General features: G+C 46.2%; 1 protein-coding gene across 3 annotated transcripts; it reads right to left on the bottom strand.

Annotated features, from left to right (window-relative positions):
- Nucleotides 1-12,718: 12,718 nt before the first annotated feature.
- On the bottom strand, nucleotides 12,719-18,631 carry LOC120656268 (AP2-associated protein kinase 1-like). 3 transcript variants are annotated; one of them, XM_039934312.1, is made up of 8 exons: nucleotides 18,438-18,631; nucleotides 17,302-17,861; nucleotides 16,793-16,958; nucleotides 16,661-16,711; nucleotides 16,194-16,376; nucleotides 15,969-16,065; nucleotides 13,476-14,173; nucleotides 12,719-13,394 (listed from the first exon to the last, which is right to left on the bottom strand). In XM_039934312.1, the coding sequence occupies exons 2-8, from the start codon at nucleotides 17,763-17,765 to the stop codon at nucleotides 13,035-13,037; spliced, it is 2,019 nt and encodes a 672-aa protein (XP_039790246.1). In that variant the 5' UTR covers nucleotides 17,766-17,861; nucleotides 18,438-18,631; the 3' UTR covers nucleotides 12,719-13,034. The 3 variants fall into 3 exon arrangements, with proteins under 3 accessions (XP_039790246.1, XP_039790244.1, XP_039790245.1); XM_039934310.1 differs by having other exon boundaries at nucleotides 17,302-17,834; XM_039934311.1 differs by lacking the exon at nucleotides 18,438-18,631 and having other exon boundaries at nucleotides 17,302-18,421.
- Between the last annotated feature and the right edge of the window lie 1,868 nt (nucleotides 18,632-20,499).

The following is a 20,499-nucleotide window of genomic DNA, read 5'->3' as shown; positions in this document are numbered from 1 at the left end:
GCCGAGCCACCACCCCGGCCTCGATCTGCCCTAGCTGACCCCAAAAACCGGTTGCTCTTGTCTCCATGGTGTAGAAAAGGTAGGATGCGTATAATGCGGTCGATTGTATTGCAATGAGCCCCTTGGGTGGTATATATAGGAGTACAAGGTTTGGAGGGCAAGTCACCTACCCTAGAGATAAGGAAGGCTATCAGGGGATTACAACAATCTTAAACTACCATATCTGGAGTTGCCTAATATACTCTAACATCCCCCGCAGTCGTAGCAGTAGTAACACGAACGGTCAGACTAGAGAACAATGGAGATGTATCCCCCCTGCAGTCGGAACGCCGGTGCGAAAGCTTTGACTGGAGACTCATGTAGATGATAGCCCTTTAGTGTCGTAGTAGCCGAGGTCGAGGTGGACGTGGTCGAAGCCGTGGAGGGGGGGCGGGTCGAAGCGTCGTCGAGGTGCTTGAGTACGCAAACTCAGCAGCTTCTTGCCGAATACAGCAGCAGGACGGTGCGGCGGATGACGATGGTAGACGGCGCGGTTTGCGACTTAGTTCACACTCAGGACAGGGGTGGCGATGGCGTAGGTTGCAGCAAGTGTCGCGCTCAGATTAGGGGTGGCGACGTCTTCCTTCAGGAACATCGGCGTCGATGTCCGTGCGAGAACGGCTGGAGGCGCGGAGGCGGATCGAGCGCCTGCTTGACAAAGACCGGCGGCGAGTGGCGCCACCGCCTGAAAAGGCGATGACACCGGTAGGGTGGCTTGATCACCAACATCGTCGCTGCAGCCTGGAAGGCGCGGCAGCAACCTCGTCCTTCGGGAGTGTCGATGATGAACAACGACGAACGGCAGGGCAACGCAAACCCGATAACGAATTGGGAAAAACCTAAGAAATCACAGCAGCAGGGGACCCACGGGTACATCTCGGGTGCACGTAGCAATTGCCCGCGAATCTTTCACCTTACCTCTTCCCGTCGGTCAAAGCAGAGACAAGGGAAAAAGGGAGGAGGGCGAAAGCTCATCGGGGCGCGGAGTGCACCCAAAGCGGCGCTCCACTCCGACGCGCGGACGGGCAGAGAGGAGGGCCGGTGGGGAGGGGTGGCGCTCCGACGGTGCGGCGGCCCGCCACAGAAGGCGGAGAGACGGCGCGGCGGAGCAGGACTAGGCGGGGCGCCGCAGCCCGACGACGATGACAACAGGCAGCGAGGTCGGGCCGCCACCCCAGCGGGTACAACGGCGGCCGCAGGCGGCGCAGCTGGACCGGCGAGGGAGGGGCGGTGTGCGGCCGCCGGACATGCCCTAGTGGCGCAGCGGCACGGCGCACCCCGATCTCCTCCGCAGCCGCGGGTTCGCGCGCAAGGGCAGCGACACCGCGCTCTGGGCAGCGGTGGTGACGGCGCTGGAGGAGTAGATGGAGGCACATTGCCAGATGCACTGGCAGGGACGACGAGGACGGCGGTGCTTGCGGCGGATCCTGGCGACGACCGGCGAGGTGAGTCCCTTAACTGTTGGTTGACGATGACGGCGGCGCGGATCAGAGGGATCCGCGACGCATCCTAGGAGGGCGTAGCCCCCGGCGGAGATCGATCTCCCCGGGGGCGGTGCGACGGCAGCGGAAGCGGCGGCGGCTAGGTCAGGATCTAAAGCCTAGGTGTCTGATACCATGTAGATATCCCCCCGCAATCGTAGGAAAGGTAGGATGCTTTGATACCATGTAGGAAAGGTAGGATGCGTATAATGCAGTCGATTGTATTGCAATGAGCCCCTTGGGCGGTATATATAGGAGTATAAAGTTTGGAGGGCAAGGCACCTCCCCTAGAGATAAAGAAGGCTATCACGGGATTACATCAATCATAAACTATCATATCTCTGGAGTTGCCTAATATACTCTAACACATAGTCCCCCCTATGGCCCACCACAGGTGAGCCCCCTCACCAGATTTCACCCCCAACCACGATAGCTCCCGCCAAGGACCCGATTGCGAGTCCCCAATTCTTCCTAGGGTTACTAGTGCAAGAACTCAGAGATCCTATTGTAAACAATAACTTTAACTCTCAAACTCAGGTAGCTAGTCCATTGGATAGTATAACCATATGTAGAATGAAGGCTGGCTAAATGGATAGCTAAATGTCAATATGAGGAGTGGGATTTGACTAATCTTTTGATGATGCTCTAACCCATTAGTTCAAAGCCCAATCTTTAGGATTCTCCACGTGCCGACATGGATGCATCTCGTGTGGATAAATTGTGTCTTCTTATTAGTTTGCCTTTGAGAATGACGGGATAGCTAGGTCTTTTGCTATATGTGCAGATTCAAGATCTCGAGTAGCTGTACACGGACGCAATTGTATACCAAAAAGGGGGGGGGGAAAGAGTTGATGGGAGGGGTTAGTGAGCAAACCTAGAGCAACCACACGGAGGCCCCCATTAAACTTTCTTAGCCACAATCTTTCATGGGGGCCCACAAATCAGGGATAGTATCCCGTGAGGAATCCGTATGGAAACTCGGGGAGAGTTTCAAATGTGTGGTCGAACTCGGCCGGGCACGTCGCCTTCTGGGCGGCGGTTTTTTCTTTTTTATATTTAAAAAAATTAAAATTTTAAAAATATATGTCCGTTTTGGAAAATTTCAAAAATATACCCCGGTCGCCCTATGGGGGGGCGACAGGGCTCAAGTGTAATTTTTTTCTTCTTCAAATTTGCAACAAAGTCTCTAGAGAAAAAAAAGAGGGGGCCTGTCGCCCCCCCAACGGGCGACAGGCCCCTGTCGCCCACCCCAGGGGCGACAGGGGCCTGTCGCCCGTTGGGGGGGCGACAGGGGCCTTCCCTTCTATTTAAGCCCTGGCAGCCATTCGCCGCCATTCCCTTTGTCATTTGAGCGTAAAAATTCAGGAAAAAAGAGAGGGGTGAGGAGAAGAAAAGCGGCGAAGCTCTGCCGAATTGCGTACTCCTGATCTACAGGTAACTTCCGTATGAATTCATTGATATTGTATAACAATTTAATTTAATTAGTGGATTAGCTGAATTAGATTTGGTGCTTTAGAACACTGGTTTAGTATTACAATTTGAGTACTATTACAGATTTTTTCAAATAAAATAATTATACATTAGAATAGAATTATGACAGTACCTTATTGATATTGCAGCATAAGGCAATGGCTGCCTCAAATTTTGGTGGATTTTCATGGACCAAAGAAAAATCTAGTATAATACTTGATATCATGACCCATCTTGTTATCAGTAAGAAGTTGGATCCGTTAGCGGATGATACGATAGAGATGGTGTTGTCCAAAGTAGTAGAGTTTAAAGATTTCATATTATTTCGAGGTATTACGACGCAAGATGTAAAGGGACACCTGCTAGAACGTCGGAAGATATACATGAGAGTATGTGAACTAGCAAATTATCCTAATATCATTGGATTCTTACAAAGTTCTTTTAAGATATGGATGCGGCCAGAGGTGTATGAGATGCACATTAAGGTAACTCTCATTCAGTTCTAATCACGTCCGTCATTTCGAATCCATATTTATGAAACATTAACATTGTTTTTTAATTTTATGCTAGGATTACCCCGAGGACACGGAGTTGATTAACAAAACGATACCAAATTTTCGTAAATTGGTATGTATCTTCGGTGGAATTATGCCGCAAATTAGACGAAGGAGGCGGATAAGATCTTCGGGTGATAGTACTTGGCCTGCGCAAGAACAGATGCCCGGAGATTCGTCGAGTCATGCTTCAGCACCTCAACCACCAACTTGTGTTAACTGGGATGACGACATGGATGACTTCATGCCCCCCAAACCATGGCCTCCAACACATGATGTTCCTCTCCCTGTACATGAACCTAGAATCAGAAAGGAGACAAAGGGAAAGGCAAGAGGTTCGTCAAGTCATGTTGCACCACCTGCAGCACAAACTTGTGTTAACTGGGATGACGACATGGATGACTTCATGCCCCCCAAACCATGGCCTCCAACACATAATGTTCCTCCCCCTGTACATGAACCTAGAATCAGAAAGGAGACAAAGGGAAAGGCAAGAGGTTCGTCAAGTCATGTTGCACCACCTGCAGCACAAACTTGTGTTAACTGGGATGACGACATGGATGACTTCATGCCCCCCAAACCATGGCCTCCAACACATGATGTTCCTCCCCCTGTACATGAACGTAGATCCAGAAAAGAGAGAAAGGGAAAGCCAAGAGGTTCGTCGAGCCATACTACACCACCTGCAGCACCACCATCTGTCAACTGGGATGACGACCTAGATGATTTCATGCCATGATCTATAACATATGATGTTCATCGGTTTAAGATGTATTCGCATTTAGTATTGTTAATATTGTATTATGTTTGTATGTATGTCTCGTACCTAACTTGCATTCACTAGACATGTACATAATGTCGAGTTTGAATCGTACTTAGTCGTAATGGAGCATCGAAGTATAAACATACCATCTATTGTATGTAATGGAAAATACGAGAGTGATCAGTGACGAACGTTGAAGTGTATAAATAAGCGGTCCACAGCTATCTCATTACAAATAAACATCACACAAATAAGAAATAAAAACTAAGAAATGCATTACGTAATGTGAAACACCAAATTTTACATCATAATACAACAATAATGAAAAACACATCACACATGCAGTGGCATGTCAGAACCCGTTACAAACTACGGTAAACAGATTCCGGACTAACCTAACATGCCTTAGGTAATTTAAAAAAAAACAGAACAAACACAACGATGCAGCATGTCACTAGCACTAGGGTAGGCCTAGTAGCCGTACCCCCACGTAGCAAACTGCGTTGAGCCTTCTCCGCAATATCCACCCATTGCAGGTGGTGCAAGCAGTGGTGCCGGAGGCGCAGGGCCCTTCTTCTTGTGACAAGGGCTGTTGCAGTAAGGAATAGTGCATGGTTCATCCTGTGAACCGGCTGCATTGCTGGTATTATCAACTTCGTCGTCTTTGTTACCCTCGCTCACTTCCTCATAATGGTTCACCTTGCATTCCAGATCAAAGATCTTTATCTGGAGGTACTCGATGAACTCCTGAACAGAATCAATTGGTGCAGGATCTACCCACCTAGTAAAACCACAGTTTTCTGGAGCATCGGAAGACTGTAAAACAAATTTCATGTAAGGTGTCTCATTGAAGATAAAGAAATGAAACAACCGAGTATTACCCATGCGTGTGGACATTTAAAGAAACGCCGACCGCCATCCATCCCGTCAGTGCACATCTGCACTAAGCAGTCCGCACCATGTCTGCATTTTGGCCACGGTTCTCTACGGTTATCGTATTGTCGAAGAGGAGTTTCATTGGTAAATTCACTCTTGTGCTGTGGCGGAAACTCAAACACTGGTTCCGGAAAGGAATCAGGTCCAAGAGGCCCCTCCCATATTATGGGGTCTCCCTTTCTTCCCCCTTTTCCTTTCCCAAAACCATGGTAATTCTTCCCGCTAGACCCACCTCCAGACATTGGGTATACAATGAGGTTTGGTGTTTGAGTTGTGCTGGGAGTTCACAAACTTGGGAGTATTTATAGGCGCACAAAGGTCTGATACCCGGAGTGTGGAGTGTAAATGTACCTAAAAAACCTACATGACAACACAGTGAAGAGGCTAGCTGACCTAACACTGAAAAGGCTAGATTCGATGCTCGAAATGACTACTCGATGCATCTCTGTGCATGCAGACTCACAGCACTGCATTGCTGCCGCTCGGTTGGTCGCGCCTAGATGCCGCCTTCCCCACTACACGCCACAGACCTTCGCTGTAGAATGACAGGTCTGTCGTCCTCGCCAGAGAGACTGCTTTGAAGGTGAGATGGTGTGGTTGCCGTCTTGTCACATCTATTTGAAATGGTGGAAGGGCACTGCTATTGGGTCACGTATGTCTGGGCAAAGAATGCGACATTTGGGAAACCCGTGATCGCCGTGCTGAGCAGTGGCAACCTGTGATCTCGTACTCGCAGCTAGATACACTATGGTTCCTATTTTGAGCTATTCGAGTGTGTAGTTGTCATCATCATCGGCAGGTGAGGTCTCCGGATGCTTTTTAGTATTCTAGTGACATGAAAATGTGTGCTTTTTAGCAGCAGACCCCGATGTATTTCTTAGTTCTTAATTCTTATCGTTATATTAATAAAATGTGTGTTTTTTAGTATTCTAGTGACATGAAAAGCTCCGAAAATATTAAGGACAAGTTCAAAGATTTCATAGACTCCCGGCTACAACTGCAAATTAATGGTAAAGGCTACAACACATAGAGTTAAGCTCTCAACTTAAAACATAAACAACTAATTGCAGTGGCATGTGCACGCGACAAGATAATTTTTTGTTGCATCTAAACCTACCATGCCTTATGGAATGTAAAATGCCGGGATTATATGGTACTACTCTACTGAGTGCACCTAGGATATTTGCCCTTCCTAATTGCTTCGGCCCCGGCTTCCTTCGCACGGCGTGCCCTCTCTCGCTTTCTCTCCCTGTCAGCTTCACGTTCGGCCGCCGCCTTACGATCCACCTCCTCCATCCTCTTGCGGATCTCTTCTTGCTCTTTCTTGCGCTTCTCCACTTGCTGTTCCTCGTGCTTCATTCAGCGCCAATGTTCTGCAGCCCACCTTGCTTTTTGTTCCACAATGTCCTTTGCCTGCTGCGACTGCACGGTGTCGAACCACTGCATAAAATCACAAAGAGGCGGAGGAGACTTTGTCCAACACAAGTTAGAATCATAACTCAATGTTAGGTCACAGAGAAAAATAGCGTATGTTCTCCTGCTACCTTGGCCCGGTCTTTGCTGTATCGCTTAGGTGGATCATATTCGTAGTTGTCACACATAAAGAACCTCATGCCGTAGTCATCTCCTAAAACCTCAGATTGCGTGAACTTGCATAACGAACCGCAGAAGCACATTGGCACATCAATTCCTTCGGGTACGGTGGCTTTACACTTGCTCCATGGAATGTAGGTTGATCCTGACGAAGACATTTGCGCTATAGTGTGGTGCGCCAAATAACAAACAATGATTTAAGCAATGCACATATCGTATACCAAATCGATGCGTGATAATATAGGTACTGTCATAATTCTATTGTCTTATACTGCAATATCAATAAGGTACTATCATAATTCTATTCTAATGTATAATTATTTTATTTGAAAAAGTCTGTAATAGTACTCAAATTGTAATACTAAACCAGTGTTCTAAAGCACCAAATCTAATTCAACTAATCTGCTAATTAAATTAAATTGTTATACAATATCAACGAATTTATACAGAAGTTACCGGTAGATCACAAGTGCGGAATTCGGCAGAGCTTCGCCGCTTCCCTTCTCCTCACCCCTCTCTTTTTCTGGATTTTTGGTGGATTTTTTGAGGTCAAATGAGGAGGGAATGAGGGGGAAGCCTTATATAGGGATGGCTGACCCGGTCGCCCGCGGGGGGGGGGGGGCACGCCCCCCCTGTCGCCCGCGGGAGGGGCGACCGGCCCCCCTAGCGCCTGTAGGCTGGGCCCACTGGTCGGTCGCCCCTGGGGTGGGCGACAGGCCCCCTCTTTTTTTTCTCCAGGGACTTTGTTGCAAATTTGAAGAAGAAAAAAATTACATTTGAGCCCTGTCGCCCCCCATAGGGTGACCGGGGTATATTTTTGAAATTTTCCAAAACGGACATATATTTTTAAAATTTTAATTTTTTTTAATATAAAAAAGAAAAAACTTCTTCTGGGCGAGCTCCCCGGGCCAAAGCCGTCACTGGCTTTGAGCCCAGGCTCACAACCCAAGGCCACGGCCAGATTGAAATTCCTCCTCCGGCATAGCTGGGCCGAGGGCCTCGTCACAGCACCAACTCTTTTGCCCTCCGTGGCTGGAGTGACAGGCTCGCGCCACCGTGAGGAATCCGTATGGAAACTCGGGGAGAGTTTCAAATGTGTGGCCGAACTCGGCCGGGCACGTCGCCTTTTGGGCGAGCTCCCCAAAAGGCCACGGCCAGATTGAAATTCCTCCTCCGGCACAGCTGGGCCGAGGGCCTCGTCACAGCACCAACTCTTTTGCCCTCCGTGGCTGGAGTGACAGGCTCGCGTCACCGTGATCGCCTTTTGGGCGAGCTTCCCAAAAGGCCATGGCCAGATTGAAATTCCTCCTCCGGCACAGCTGGGCCGAGGGCCTCGTCACAGCACCAACTCTTTTGCCCTCCGTGGCTGGAGTGACAGGCTCGCGCCACCGTGATCGCCTTTTGGGCGAGCTCCCCAAAAGGCCACGGCCAGATTGAAATTCCTCCTCCGGCACAGCTGGGCCGAGGGCCTCGTCACAGCACCAACTCTTTTGCCCTCCGTGGCTGGAGTGACAGGCTCGCGCCACCGGGCCTAGCGAGTCACCTCGGGAGGCGTGCCCTTTTAAGCTGGCTAGCTCTTGCTGTGATTAGCAGTACGGAACTAAAACCGGCGCGTCGTTTTGCCGAGCAGAATGGATGGATTTCGTCTTGCATACCGTTGCTTCTCTGCCTTTCTTTATGATGTTTTGCTACCTGTACTTAGGGATGGCAACAGGGCGGGCTCGGGTCACATATTTGCGGATTTCGGATCTAATGGGTTTGGGTTCGGAGTCTCGAAATTTATCGGGTTTGAGTTTGGGTTTAGTTTTCACCCGTACATACCTAATGGATAACCGTTTCGAATAAAAACTCTTGTTCAATAGTATACTTAATAATAAGTTTGTTTATTTAAACTGTTAAATTTATCATAAATTGACTTAGAAAATTATTTACTATTTATTCTCTCTTGTTTATATGTGTGAATGTTATATATATATATATATATATATATATATATATATCATGTATATGTTTACAGTAAGTACTTATTGCTCTTTACTATATTGTCATATAAAACGGATTTCGGATATCCAATCAGGTTTCGGGTATCCGCGGGTTCGGTTTTGATGATGGATTTTCCCCCGAAATAGTGTTCGGTTCGAGTTCGGATTTCGGTCTTGGATGCCCAGACACTCCATTCGATCCGAACCCAACCCATTGCCATTTGTACCTGTACTGTAATCGTTAAGGATGGCAGCGGGGCGGGTTTGGTGCGGATATCCGCGGGTTTCGGGTACGGTTTCTGATTTGCACCGCGGATTTGCGGGTTCGGGTTCTTGTCTTCTTCATACACACCCCAAGACACTTAATCATCAAGCCCATCTGGGTAAATAGATCGCCCCGAAGGGAACTTGCCGAGACGAACGTGGCAGCAGCAGCACCATGATATTTCTGCGCACAGGCCAGAGGCCACACAGCAGAACAAGGAACGATTACAACTGACACGTTGCCAAGTGTACAGGTGACGAGCGCCTGATTTGTGCTTAAAAAGCTGGCCGCGTCATGCTTGCGGCAACTGCCAAGCAGTAGTGTTACCCCGGTAATTAAAAAAAAAGAGAACAGAACAGGACCTACTTCCCAACGGGCTTCCGGCCTTGAAGCGCTGAGTGCGAGCCCATTGCATTAAACGGGTTACATTTATATGGGCCTTTCAGTTTTCAAGATCCACGGAACACCCAAGAAACACACAGGCCTAATCCGATTCGAGAAAGTAATTGTTTTGCTCCAATTGTATAAATTTAAAAAAGAAAAAAAATGAGCTTCTTCCTCTCGTCTTCGATGCCAAACTGATAACCAAACGATACCATTTGGCACTGCAGCCATTTGACATGTAAACGCCCCAGTTCTAAGCCTAGTCAGCAGCTTCAGTCTCTGACGCCCACGCGAAGGCCCCACCAAACTCATTTTTCTGGCCTACGATTGCAACGTGTAGCGTGGGGGAAAAATATAGCATATCATTTTGTTTATGGCATTTCTATTAAGTCCAATTCATACCATTTTATCATCTGTTACGGACAGACGGAAAAATAGACTACCGTTCTTATTTCATTTCTTTTTTCCATCTTTATGGGTAATGACCTTGATAACTTCCGTGTTCTTGCTCATTAGTTTGTCATTAGCTATTGGCCCAAAATTAGTTACTGAATTGACAAAATTGGAAATATTGGCTTAACAATTTTTATAAGACAAGTTGATATGATATTCATAGTTGACTCAGTTTTTCTTTTTAATTTGTTTGCTTAATGATTGTTCCAGAGTTTGCTTCAAACCCACACAGTAGGCCAAATCAGAGAGATCCCATATCACAAAGATAGTATGTTAGGACAGTCAATGTAAGTGCGCCACTTGGCACTTCTTCGCCCATGCAATGCTTCCCATGAGGAAGCTAATATTGCCATCTGATCTCGAAACCTTCAGCCCATGCTATGCTTCCCAGTCCTCATCTATCAATGTTTGACGAAATCAGGAGAAAAACCACTCATCATCCGGCTCTGACCTGAGCTGGTGTTATCTGAAGGCAAGCACCGGCTGAACGAGCCTGCACCTGCACGGGTACTGTCCAAACCCAAGCACCGAAAGCACATCGTGACCGGCACTGTCGCGCGCCAAGAATTGATCCAAATTGTACTTGCAGACACGTCTTTGCAACATCGCACATTCGCACACACTGCTCATTGCATTGTGCCTCGCCGCCCAACCGTTCCGCTAGAGCTATATGTTCACCTACAGCTTCATATACAAAACACAACAAACTGAAGCCTCTCCTCTCCAACTTCGGATCCATTTAGCCGATGAGTGCTGCAGGCTCTGTCCCCTTGTGACAAGCGAGAGTGAACAGCGAGTCCAACGCCATGCCGCTGAGGAAAGGGGAAACAATGAAAAACAAACACCATGCCGATGAGTGTTTGTTTGTTGCTGGCTTTGCTGCTCACTTCATGTTCCGTGTGGCATTTAAACTCCACCTTATGTAGGCCGGACCATGTGCTCAAAAAAAAAAAAGTAGGCCGGACCGGACGGCCTCCTGCATATATATGGTGTAGCAGGCAGGATTGAGGAACAACGGCTTTGGTCTAAGGTGCACGGACACGGCAATAGGCGTGGAAGAAACAGCAAGTTGGTTCAGTCGCAGTTTTTACCTCTAGTGTTTGGTCGCTGCCGTAAAACAGTAAAAGAGCATGTAGTATGATTCTGGTGGAGATATGGAAAAAAAGGCATCTTTTATAAGTAAACGAACACCATTTTTTTTGGTCAGATTCCATAACTTACTGTGCCAAATTATCACAATCAACTTCACTCTCCATTTTCAGTCAAGTTATGGCATGCATATTTGTCAAACATGTCAATTCTGCCGTATGTAAGAGAAAAAGTAAAATACACCAGAGATCCATTAACTTGTAAGAGGGTGTTACTTAGATTCATTAACTTCAAAATTGCATTTTTGGGTTCATAAACTTATCTTTTATGTCACTTAGGTCCACAAACTTCGAAAGTTCATTGCTAGATTCATAAATATGTAATTTGTGTCACCTAGGTCCATATCCCTTCACCTAACCTTCATGCACTGATATCGTACCAATATGAATCTACACGGTCCCCACATATTGATGGAGTTTTGCTAGAAGGGTGAAATTTGAGTCCTGATTTCCAATTAAGAGCATAGGGAGAGGAGAGAGAGGATGGATGAAAGATTTGTTTTGGAGGTTATTGACATGTATTAGGATTCAAAGGGGGTGATGGATTGGGAAAGTTGGAGGAGGTTGTATATGGACTCAATAACATGTGTACCATGATGGGGGATATTACATCATCTATGGTGCGGGTGGTCGGATATGGTGGCGTTAGATGGTGTGGCAAAAAATCTCGTGACGACATTAGACTTAGGTCCACCTAGAGTGGTTCTTGGTGAGAGGTTAAAAGATATGCATAGACAGCGATATGGGGGTGACCTTTGTGAGCGCGTCTGTTGTGGCCACACGACTACCCACAGATGAAGTTCATGGATTGTCTTAGAAAAAAAGAAGTTCATAGACCTAAAAAAACACTTTTTGAGTTTATGAACCTAAGTGACACAATCTATATTATTAATAAATATGTACCCCCAATCCATCTCAAGATATTTGTATCAATATCTATTCGGTAGATCTTTTCTCGGTGCTAGGAATCAGATTTGAACTGGTGACACGAGTATTTTCAGTCCTCTGCTCTACCAACGGAGCTATAAGTTTATAAATCCAAATATGCACTTTCAGAGTTCATGGACCTGTGTTTTCAAAATTATGGATCTAAGTGACAAATTACAAGTTGATGGACCTAAAAAAATGTACTTTTGAAATTCATGGACCTAAATGGCACACCCTCATAAATTGTTGGACCTCTAGTGTATTTTACTCTAAAAGAAATATGACATAAGGTAGGATCGATGTTGCCAAATAGACATTAGCTTTGCAGTTTATTTATTTTTTTAAAAAAATGGTATTAGCTTTCAACAATCTAATATCTAAAACAAACTCTGTCTACTTCCTTGTCCTTGTGTCCCACATAACATAGACTTTAAGTTTCTTGCCTAAGGTTATATGTTTTTTTTTCTACAGAAGTATCAGAAGTTAGTTTACCTTGGTAAAAAAAATGTGTTAGTATCTAATCAAACGTGTCGTTTACTTCACTCCGAAAATCCATCAAATGATCTTTGAAGTTTTCAAACATATTTGAAAAGCCATTTAAAAAGGACTTTTTTATATGATTGTGAAATGACTGAAGCTTTCCTTCGTTGGAAACGACTGTTACTCCCTAGCCTCCACAGTTTCAGGCTTTCAGCTCAAAAGTGGGGCAAAAAGAGCAGCGCATGGAACGGTATACCTTGGCAAGTTGGCATTGATACTGCTAGAGCAGTCAGTCAATACATGGTCATACTTCATACACAGAAATACGTACAGCACTGTAAATATTTACTTATTAACAGGGTAATGTCAGATGATCACATGAATCAACGTCTAAGTTGGCTCAACCAACGATGAACACACTAAAGATTACCAATGTCAAACCCCTTTAGCAGGAAAGGGTCAGCAGCTTGCCTCGTCCATCTGCAAGAGCAGGAGCAGCAGCGTAGGGCAGTTTGCAAATTTCAAACAAGAATGATGATTACCACATGTTGCTGTGACATTAAAAACCAGCCCATCCAGATGGCTGCTCCACTTTCTTCGCCACTTCAGCACTAAATCTCTGGGAGGAGCTCCCTTGACCAGCAGCCCTGTTGTTGATCTGAGTAGCAGTGTTTACTGCTGCTGCAGATGATCTGAAATTATCGGTGCCAAAACCCCAGGCATCAGGAGAAGGACCTGGGCTTGTGTTCCTGGTTAGGTTTTGCCTCCCGTTAGTTGCATGATCGACCTTCGGTCGAGCCTGGGCCTTTGTGTCAGGGAATGCCTGCCATGTTTTGGCATCAGAACTGGCTGATGAAGAGTTGCTTGCAAGCATTCCTTGTTCAAGCTCCCACACTGTTCCTCCAATCTTTTCCTTTCGCTGCATGAATTAATCTCAAGGTAAGATGCTTACACAGGATTACAAAATATGGTGTATTAGACATAGGTGTCGAGCAATCACCTGAGATCTAGAGTCTTGTGTCCTTGAGCTGACTTTGTTTGATGGAGGTGTTGTCTCAGCAAGAGTGCGCTTCAGTTCTTGGATCTCCTGACGCTGCGATCGGCATATTGCAGATAGTTTTTCATACTTGGCTGTCATCTCATCCTTCTGCAATGTGGTTTTCTTCAACTGCTCTTTCAGACTGGACACTTCAAGTTCAAGTTCAGATGCCCTACTAGCAGCAATGTTGAGATTGTGTGTATCAAAATCTGCAACAAAGCTGCTGAATGGATCTTTATCACATTTTGGTTTCGGCTGAGGTTGGTGTACTTTAAGTTTCACAGAACTTTGTGTCTCCGTGAACAAATTTGTGTCAGAGACACCTGTGAATCCATTATTGGGCACAGAGTTACTTGGTGCTTTACTTGTTCGTGACAATTGACCAGAATGACCATGCCTATCCCCAGGGATACTGATGCTGGTGTCCACCCTGCTTTGGTTCTGCTTTGATGACAGTGATGGCTTAATTGGCTCCTCGTCAAACAGAGTTTTCCTATTATCCGCAGCTTGAGCACCTTGTGCATGCTGCGTCGCCCAAAATGCACCTAAAGGTGCATCTCCTGCCCCTGAGCTTCCATGCAATAAAGAACTATTAGATTGCTCTCTTGGAGGCGGAGGAGGGTTCCTTCTAGGCATCACATGTGTTCTTTTATGAGCACCTACACAGGCATAATAGATTATCAACAAATAAATATCACTAGGCTAGTCATGTCCAGAAATACAATGGTAAAATAGTAAAGTTGCCTTGCCCAATAATCACTCTTTCTTGCAGAAATATAGGACCTACAATCAGGCTAAAATAGTAAATGATGGTTATAGAACGCTGCATGCAGCAGGGAAACATGGCACACCGGTTTGATATCCTAAATGAGGGAATGATGGTAGGACGATGGCAATTGCTATGAAGGAATGTTCATAACCATTAAATTTAAGATTAAGAAGGTAAGAGTTCTCTAATAAAAAAAGAGAAAAAACCACAATATACTATACTATGATACTCCATCTGCTTCTTTTTGTAAGGCACACACACAACCCATGATTCAAGCTGTTCAATCTTACTAACAATCAGCCTCAGAATATGTCCATCATACCATAGAGATTTTCTACCAGTGCATACATTTTTGAAGGTACTTTCATATGGTGCCAGTTTTATAGTATTGAACAATACAATTTATAACATATTATTAATGGTCAAAATGTAATCTTGGAAACAACACCAGATCAAACTGTGCCTTACATTTGAAAAGGGGCATACAACATTCAAAATAAAATTGTATAAGAGGGGGTTAGAGTATATGTAGTAATTACCAAAGTCAGAGGACAGGCCACAGAAATAAGAAATACTTAAATAGGATAATAAGGTAACCAAATGACCATGTACACATAAATTCTTGTGGAAGCATGCTAGAGTCCGGCTTCCAACCATACCGCAATTATCTATCGAAGCTTTACCAATGTATGTTATCTATACCTATTTCTAAAGCAAGTTTGAAGCACTTATGTTGTCAGGATGACCCTCTCTTTCTTTAAAACACTGATACGTGACACTATAAATAAGCCCGGTTTATGCAAAAGTTTGAAGCTCATTTTGGGAGTACTTGATGTAGGTCATAGATCAAGTTATCACCTGATAGTGTTGGCTTCTTTTTTTTTCTTTTGCTACGAGTATGGGAAGGATTTTTTTCCCTTCCCGTTGCAGCGTACGGGCTATTTGCTAATTATATCAAATTCACGTATTAATAATTAGGTACTTAGGTCACCAAATCATGTTAGGTTCTCCCAAACAAAAAAGGAAGTTCCTGCAGAAATGAGAACACAAAAGGGCTATTCGTTGAAGATATGCAAATCCTGCTTTGCTTGAATCAAAATTCATAGAACCAAGTTCTTCATGTCACTCTGACTGGTTTTAGCTTCAAAAAATGATTTCTATCCTGGCATAACGGGATATGCCAAAAATATATATGCATGGATATGCAAGCCCTTATGTGTGAATCCATAGAGCAAACAATATCTTATCAGCAGGTCCACATCTGTAACATAACTAGTTGCTTACCACTTAACTTAGTCAATTACAGATAAGCTAGGGGTTAGTTTCTATCTATTAGGTTAGATCCAATTTAGTTCCTTGGCTGTCGTGGATCATCAATAAAGGGTGAGAAAGAATTAAGAAGGAAAATCCTTCTTCGTGTCTGTCCATGGCGACCCACTGAACACATCGTGTGCCCCCTCCAATCCCCGAACCCAGACACATAACTTGCACTATCTTTTTGTCCTCATGTGGTCCTTTGATATCAGTAAGTGGACATTTGTGTTGTCAAACAAGCAAACAGAATTAAGATTTATCCCAATTCTATCTACAAATTCTTTAGGCAGTACTGCGAATCAATGGCAACCACACATAATCAATAAATTGTGTTCCTACTTGGACAGACAAAAATTCGTATAGCACATCACCTTCATCTTGCAAACTCATGGAAATGGCTGATGAAGGTCCATCAGGTAATCTTTTCTGTAACTCCAGCGGCAGTAGCTCGTTAACACGAAACCAGACCTGTAAAATATACAGCTTAAAACGCAGGCCAAAGAAAAACTATTTGTCTGATTCCTAGAGCTACATGCAACAGTCTATGACTAACCTAGTATCATGGAGATGAATGGCCAATCAATCAAAGCTCTTGCCTGCGTGATGCCTGGCCTCGAATTTGGAGACGCTTCCAGCATATCTTTGATCAACCCTGTGACAGCGGTGCTATACTTGGGTTGCTCAGGGATACGATAATTGCCATTGAGTATCTGCAACTTGGATTCTCCATCAAATGCAGACTTAAAGTAGCATATTCTATATAAAAGGCATCCCAAGGCCTGCCAATGGTAAATAAAAAAAGTCAAATGACTTCACTCAGCCATACTTTGCATGAAGTGCAAGACAAATAGCCATACTTTGCATAGGAACCAAAACTTTAGAGTAGCGCAATCACTAATTAGTAATGACAATTAACATGAAAAATATGCATTTAACCTTTTGCAAAGTTAATTTGCCTATCTCTGATAATTAAAGTAAGAATAGCACATGATATGTCATTGGTTTGCTTAAGGTTTGAATATATGCATCCTAAAGACCACATGTTCGTATGCTTTGCGCTCACCCAAATGTCGACTTTCTCACTAATAACTTCTCTTCTGTAGAGATCCCACATCTGAAAGCCCATCATGGCATCATTAGAGGTTATACAAAGTTTCTTAATTTTAATCCATCATGTAGACATCTGCTCATTTACCTCAGGGGCCCTGTATGCCGGGGTTGTATGTTTCCTAATGATATCTTCCTCAATTCCCATCTCTTCTGGTTTGTTGAAGCATTTATGATTTGTTGACGTGCTTCCAAAATCGCATATTTTCCATGCACCGTCAAATCCAAGAAGAATATTTTCAGCTTTCAGATCCCTGAACGACATGGCAAAGAAGTATAAACATTTGTGAACAGTTGATGCATGCTCAGAACTTTATAACATGTTTTAGCAACTGCAAACAAGCCCCTCACACCTAATTTCAACACATTGGTATGACAAAGTTGTTTGCAAATAATTTTTGTCCACTTAATACGACACATATGCTGATGGTATATAAATTTCAATCCAGCCCAGAACATTAGCAACATACAAATATGGTACATGAAATAAAATAACAATATTACAACACTCAATTTGCTAGTGTGCCATAATTGCCAATTAATTTCAGAAATCTTAATTGTATAGTGAAACAGAACAGCATAAAAACTACAAAGTACCTATGTGCAATTGGTGGTGACTGTCCATGCATCGCAAAAACAGCATTGCAGACATCTCTGAAAATTAAAAGTGCCTTCTTCTCCTCATAGTAACCACTACCTCTGCTTTCCATTGCACTCACCAAGGACTTCTCACAGAACTCCATCACAAGAGGTGCCTCCTTTGTGCGGCCTATATCAAAAACGTCATGCGCAACAAGTGTGACCACATTAGGATGCCCTTTGAGGAGGTTCATAACCTGGATTTCCTTCATGACAAGATCAAGCGATTCCGAATCATTGCAAATAATGTGCTTCAATGCGTATGACTTTGATGGATGTACTGTGTCACATGCCAGATATACACAAGAGAAACCTCCTTCTGCAATGGCATTTCGTACTGTAATCTTCACATTTCCAACATCAATGGTCCGACCTTCCAACCCACTCTGTGCTTTCCCCCCAAAGGGATTGAGCCTCCGCATTATTAGTAACACCCGAGATAGATAGAATGAAATCACAATTTGTCTTTTGTTATGCTTCTCCAAATGTTCCTGTGTAAACCAAAAGACAACAGAAAGCTACACAAAAAGTGAATGGGAAATCATTGAAAAAAAAATACCACTCATGAAATAAATTGTCCAAAGAAAGCTACAAGTTTCATGTCTGCACTCATATGAAATGCAGATCGTGATACCTCTGCATGTAGATAGCTGTATGCAAGATATGTGACTATGTGCGCCCATTAGTACCAGATAAAGCCATGTCTACTATCAGAGCCCCAAAGATGGAAACTAATCAATAGCTTGATACTCATCAAGCTATTTCAAAACTATCTAATAGTGTGATGTCTATCCTTAGTTTTGTGAATGAAGCACTATCAAGCACAGGCATAACGAGTAGTATTACAATAATGTGATCCAAATCCATCTCCCACAACCTAGCACAATTACAATGTGCGGATTCTGCTCCACTCCAGGGGCGGACCCAGCATAGGACATGGGTGTACACATGTACACCCGATAATTCATGCAAACGAAATCGAAGGTAGTAGGTAATATATTGTAACTGGATTCAGATCCGAATACAAATAGTTTTGTTAGGGATTAGGGTGCTCCGCCTCGCACAGCATAAGGAAAGAGAAGGGGTGGGCATACCTGGAGGATACGCTCGTCGCCGGCCAAGGGCTGGGCGAAGGCAGGACAAATGGCGCCGCCGCTCGCCCAGTCGTCGCCGCCAGGGAAGGAAGGGAGGAAAGAGTCTTGTGTCCGAGAGATGGGAAAGGTGAAACAGACTTAACAGAGAGAGGTGATGAACCAGAGGCCCTCAGCGGGAGAGCTGTCCATGAGGCAATGAACCGAGCTCGAGGGAGATTCGGATCCGGGATGCGGGTATAGATGGCCATTTGGGCCGCCCGGCCCGGCCCTGGCACGGGCCCATCCTAGCCCGCTCTTTACCGGGCCGTACCTCGCCCGGCCCTATATCATAGCGGGTCGTGCCGTGCTAGTCCACGGACTTCCCCGACGGCCCAGGCACGAGCCCGTGGGCCTGTTTCGTGCCGGGCCGGCCCGACGAAGCCCGACACTACAGGTAAAGCCGGGCCGCCCGGCGCCCGAAAGGGAGAGGCGGCAGGCCGACAGCCGATGCGGCGGAGTCCGAGGAGGAGGAGGCGGCGTCCCGGCGGGCCGGAGATGACCAGGCGGCGGCCGGCCGGCGGGGCGAAGAGGAGGCGGTGGCGTCCCGGCGGGCCGGAGATGACGAGGCGGCGGCCGGCTGGCGGGGCAGAGAGGAGGCTGCGGCGTCCCGGTGTGGTAGGGCGGAGATGATGAGGCGGCGGCCGGCCGGCAGGGCGGAGAAGGGACGGCGGTGTCCAGGACTCCAGGCGGGCCGAAGATGACGAGGCAGCTGCAGATGAGGAGGCCGCGTCCGGCCGGCGGGACGGGATGGGGGGCGGGGGGGGCGCTGCGCCTGCGCCCTGCGCCGGCTGCGTGGACGAGGTGCCGAGGGGGGGCAGGGGGCCAGCCCGAGCCGGCCAGGGGGCTACGCGGATGGGGCTGCGCCGCCTAGGGTTTGAGGGGCCTGCTAACTCCGTCCCGGGCCGTGCCAGCCCACGGGCGGGGGTGGCGGCCCAGGCCCGGGCACGGTTGACGGGCCGTGCCAGCCCGGGCCTGGTGGGAAGCGGGCCGTGCGCGTGCCGTGCTTGGGCCGGGCCAAATTTATCGTGTTTTGGGCGGGCCAACGGGCTGCGGGTTGCATGGACAACTATAGATGCGGGGGCGCGATCTCGTCCGGATGGAAGAAGGGAGGAAGGAAGCAAAAGCCGAGATGTGGAGTGGTGGTGGAGCCCTGGGTGATGGCAAAGTGGTGGCCTGGTGATGGCCGGTGCGGGCCAGCGAGGGTGTTGCCACGAAAAGATTTGCTCTGGAAAATATTTTTGCCTATTTTGTCCTTAAGGTGTCTATTTGCGATTAGAACTCATCCAATCGCACCTGATTTCCTGTCACCTACCCTTTCTGATTTTCTCCTTGCTCCGTCGTCGACCACCGCCCACAAAGATGTCTGATCCCACCTGGGAGCGCGCCTAGCCTACGCCGCCGGGCCGCCGCCGCCTCCAACCTCCTTCTTTAGGGCCGGTGGCCATGGGTGTAACATTTCGAATTTTTCCAAAATACTAAAATGTTGAAAAACAAGAATTTCAAAAAAAAATTATGATAACCTTGTAGATAGACCCATTAAATGTGAATTCTACCCTTCTAAAATTCCTAGTAATTAAACTAAGAATTATTAATTTGCTAGTGTGGAATATTTGTAGTTCTTTGAATTTATTTGGATCTACCTTGTTTATTTGAATTCAATTTGGATTTATTTTGATGGCTTGAAATTGCGCGAAAATTAAATTTGAAGTGTGCCTTTCAAATTTAATTTTAAATACTAACTACCCATGCAGCTCCATCTAAACCCTAATCTTAACCCGGATCCGCAAAACCCTAGCCTGAAATCTACTCCAGCCCTACCCAGATCCAGCCCAAACCAACAAAAATCCCCTAACCCAACCCGGGCAGCCCAGCTGGCCAACCGGCTGCATAGTCTTGCGGCCCAACAAAACATCCACGCCCTGCTGGCCCGCATAACCCATTTCCGGCCTAGCCTGTGGGCCGCATCGGCCCAACCACCGCTACCTCTTCCCACTTGCCGTTGTCACTAACCGCCGGGACCGCC

The sequence above is a fragment of the Panicum virgatum genome, chromosome 1N, assembly GCF_016808335.1.
Source record: "Panicum virgatum strain AP13 chromosome 1N, P.virgatum_v5, whole genome shotgun sequence".
Lineage (NCBI taxonomy): Eukaryota > Viridiplantae > Streptophyta > Magnoliopsida > Poales > Poaceae > Panicum > Panicum virgatum.
This window is presented reverse-complemented; position numbering and strand designations above follow the sequence as displayed.

Bases quoted from the DNA above. Each gene is read 5' to 3' on its own strand.
- LOC120656268 (XM_039934312.1), bottom strand. From the start codon at position 17,765: ATGCGGAGGCTCAATCCCTTTGGGGGGAAAGCACAGAGTGGGTTGGAA. The intron at 16,959-17,301 runs GTACTTTGTAGT...CATGTCGTTCAG, and splicing joins TCACCACCAATTGCACATAG to GGATCTGAAAGCTGAAAATA. The intron at 13,395-13,475 runs GTGATTGCTCGA...TAATTCATGCAG, and splicing joins CACAAGACTCTAGATCTCAG to CGAAAGGAAAAGATTGGAGG.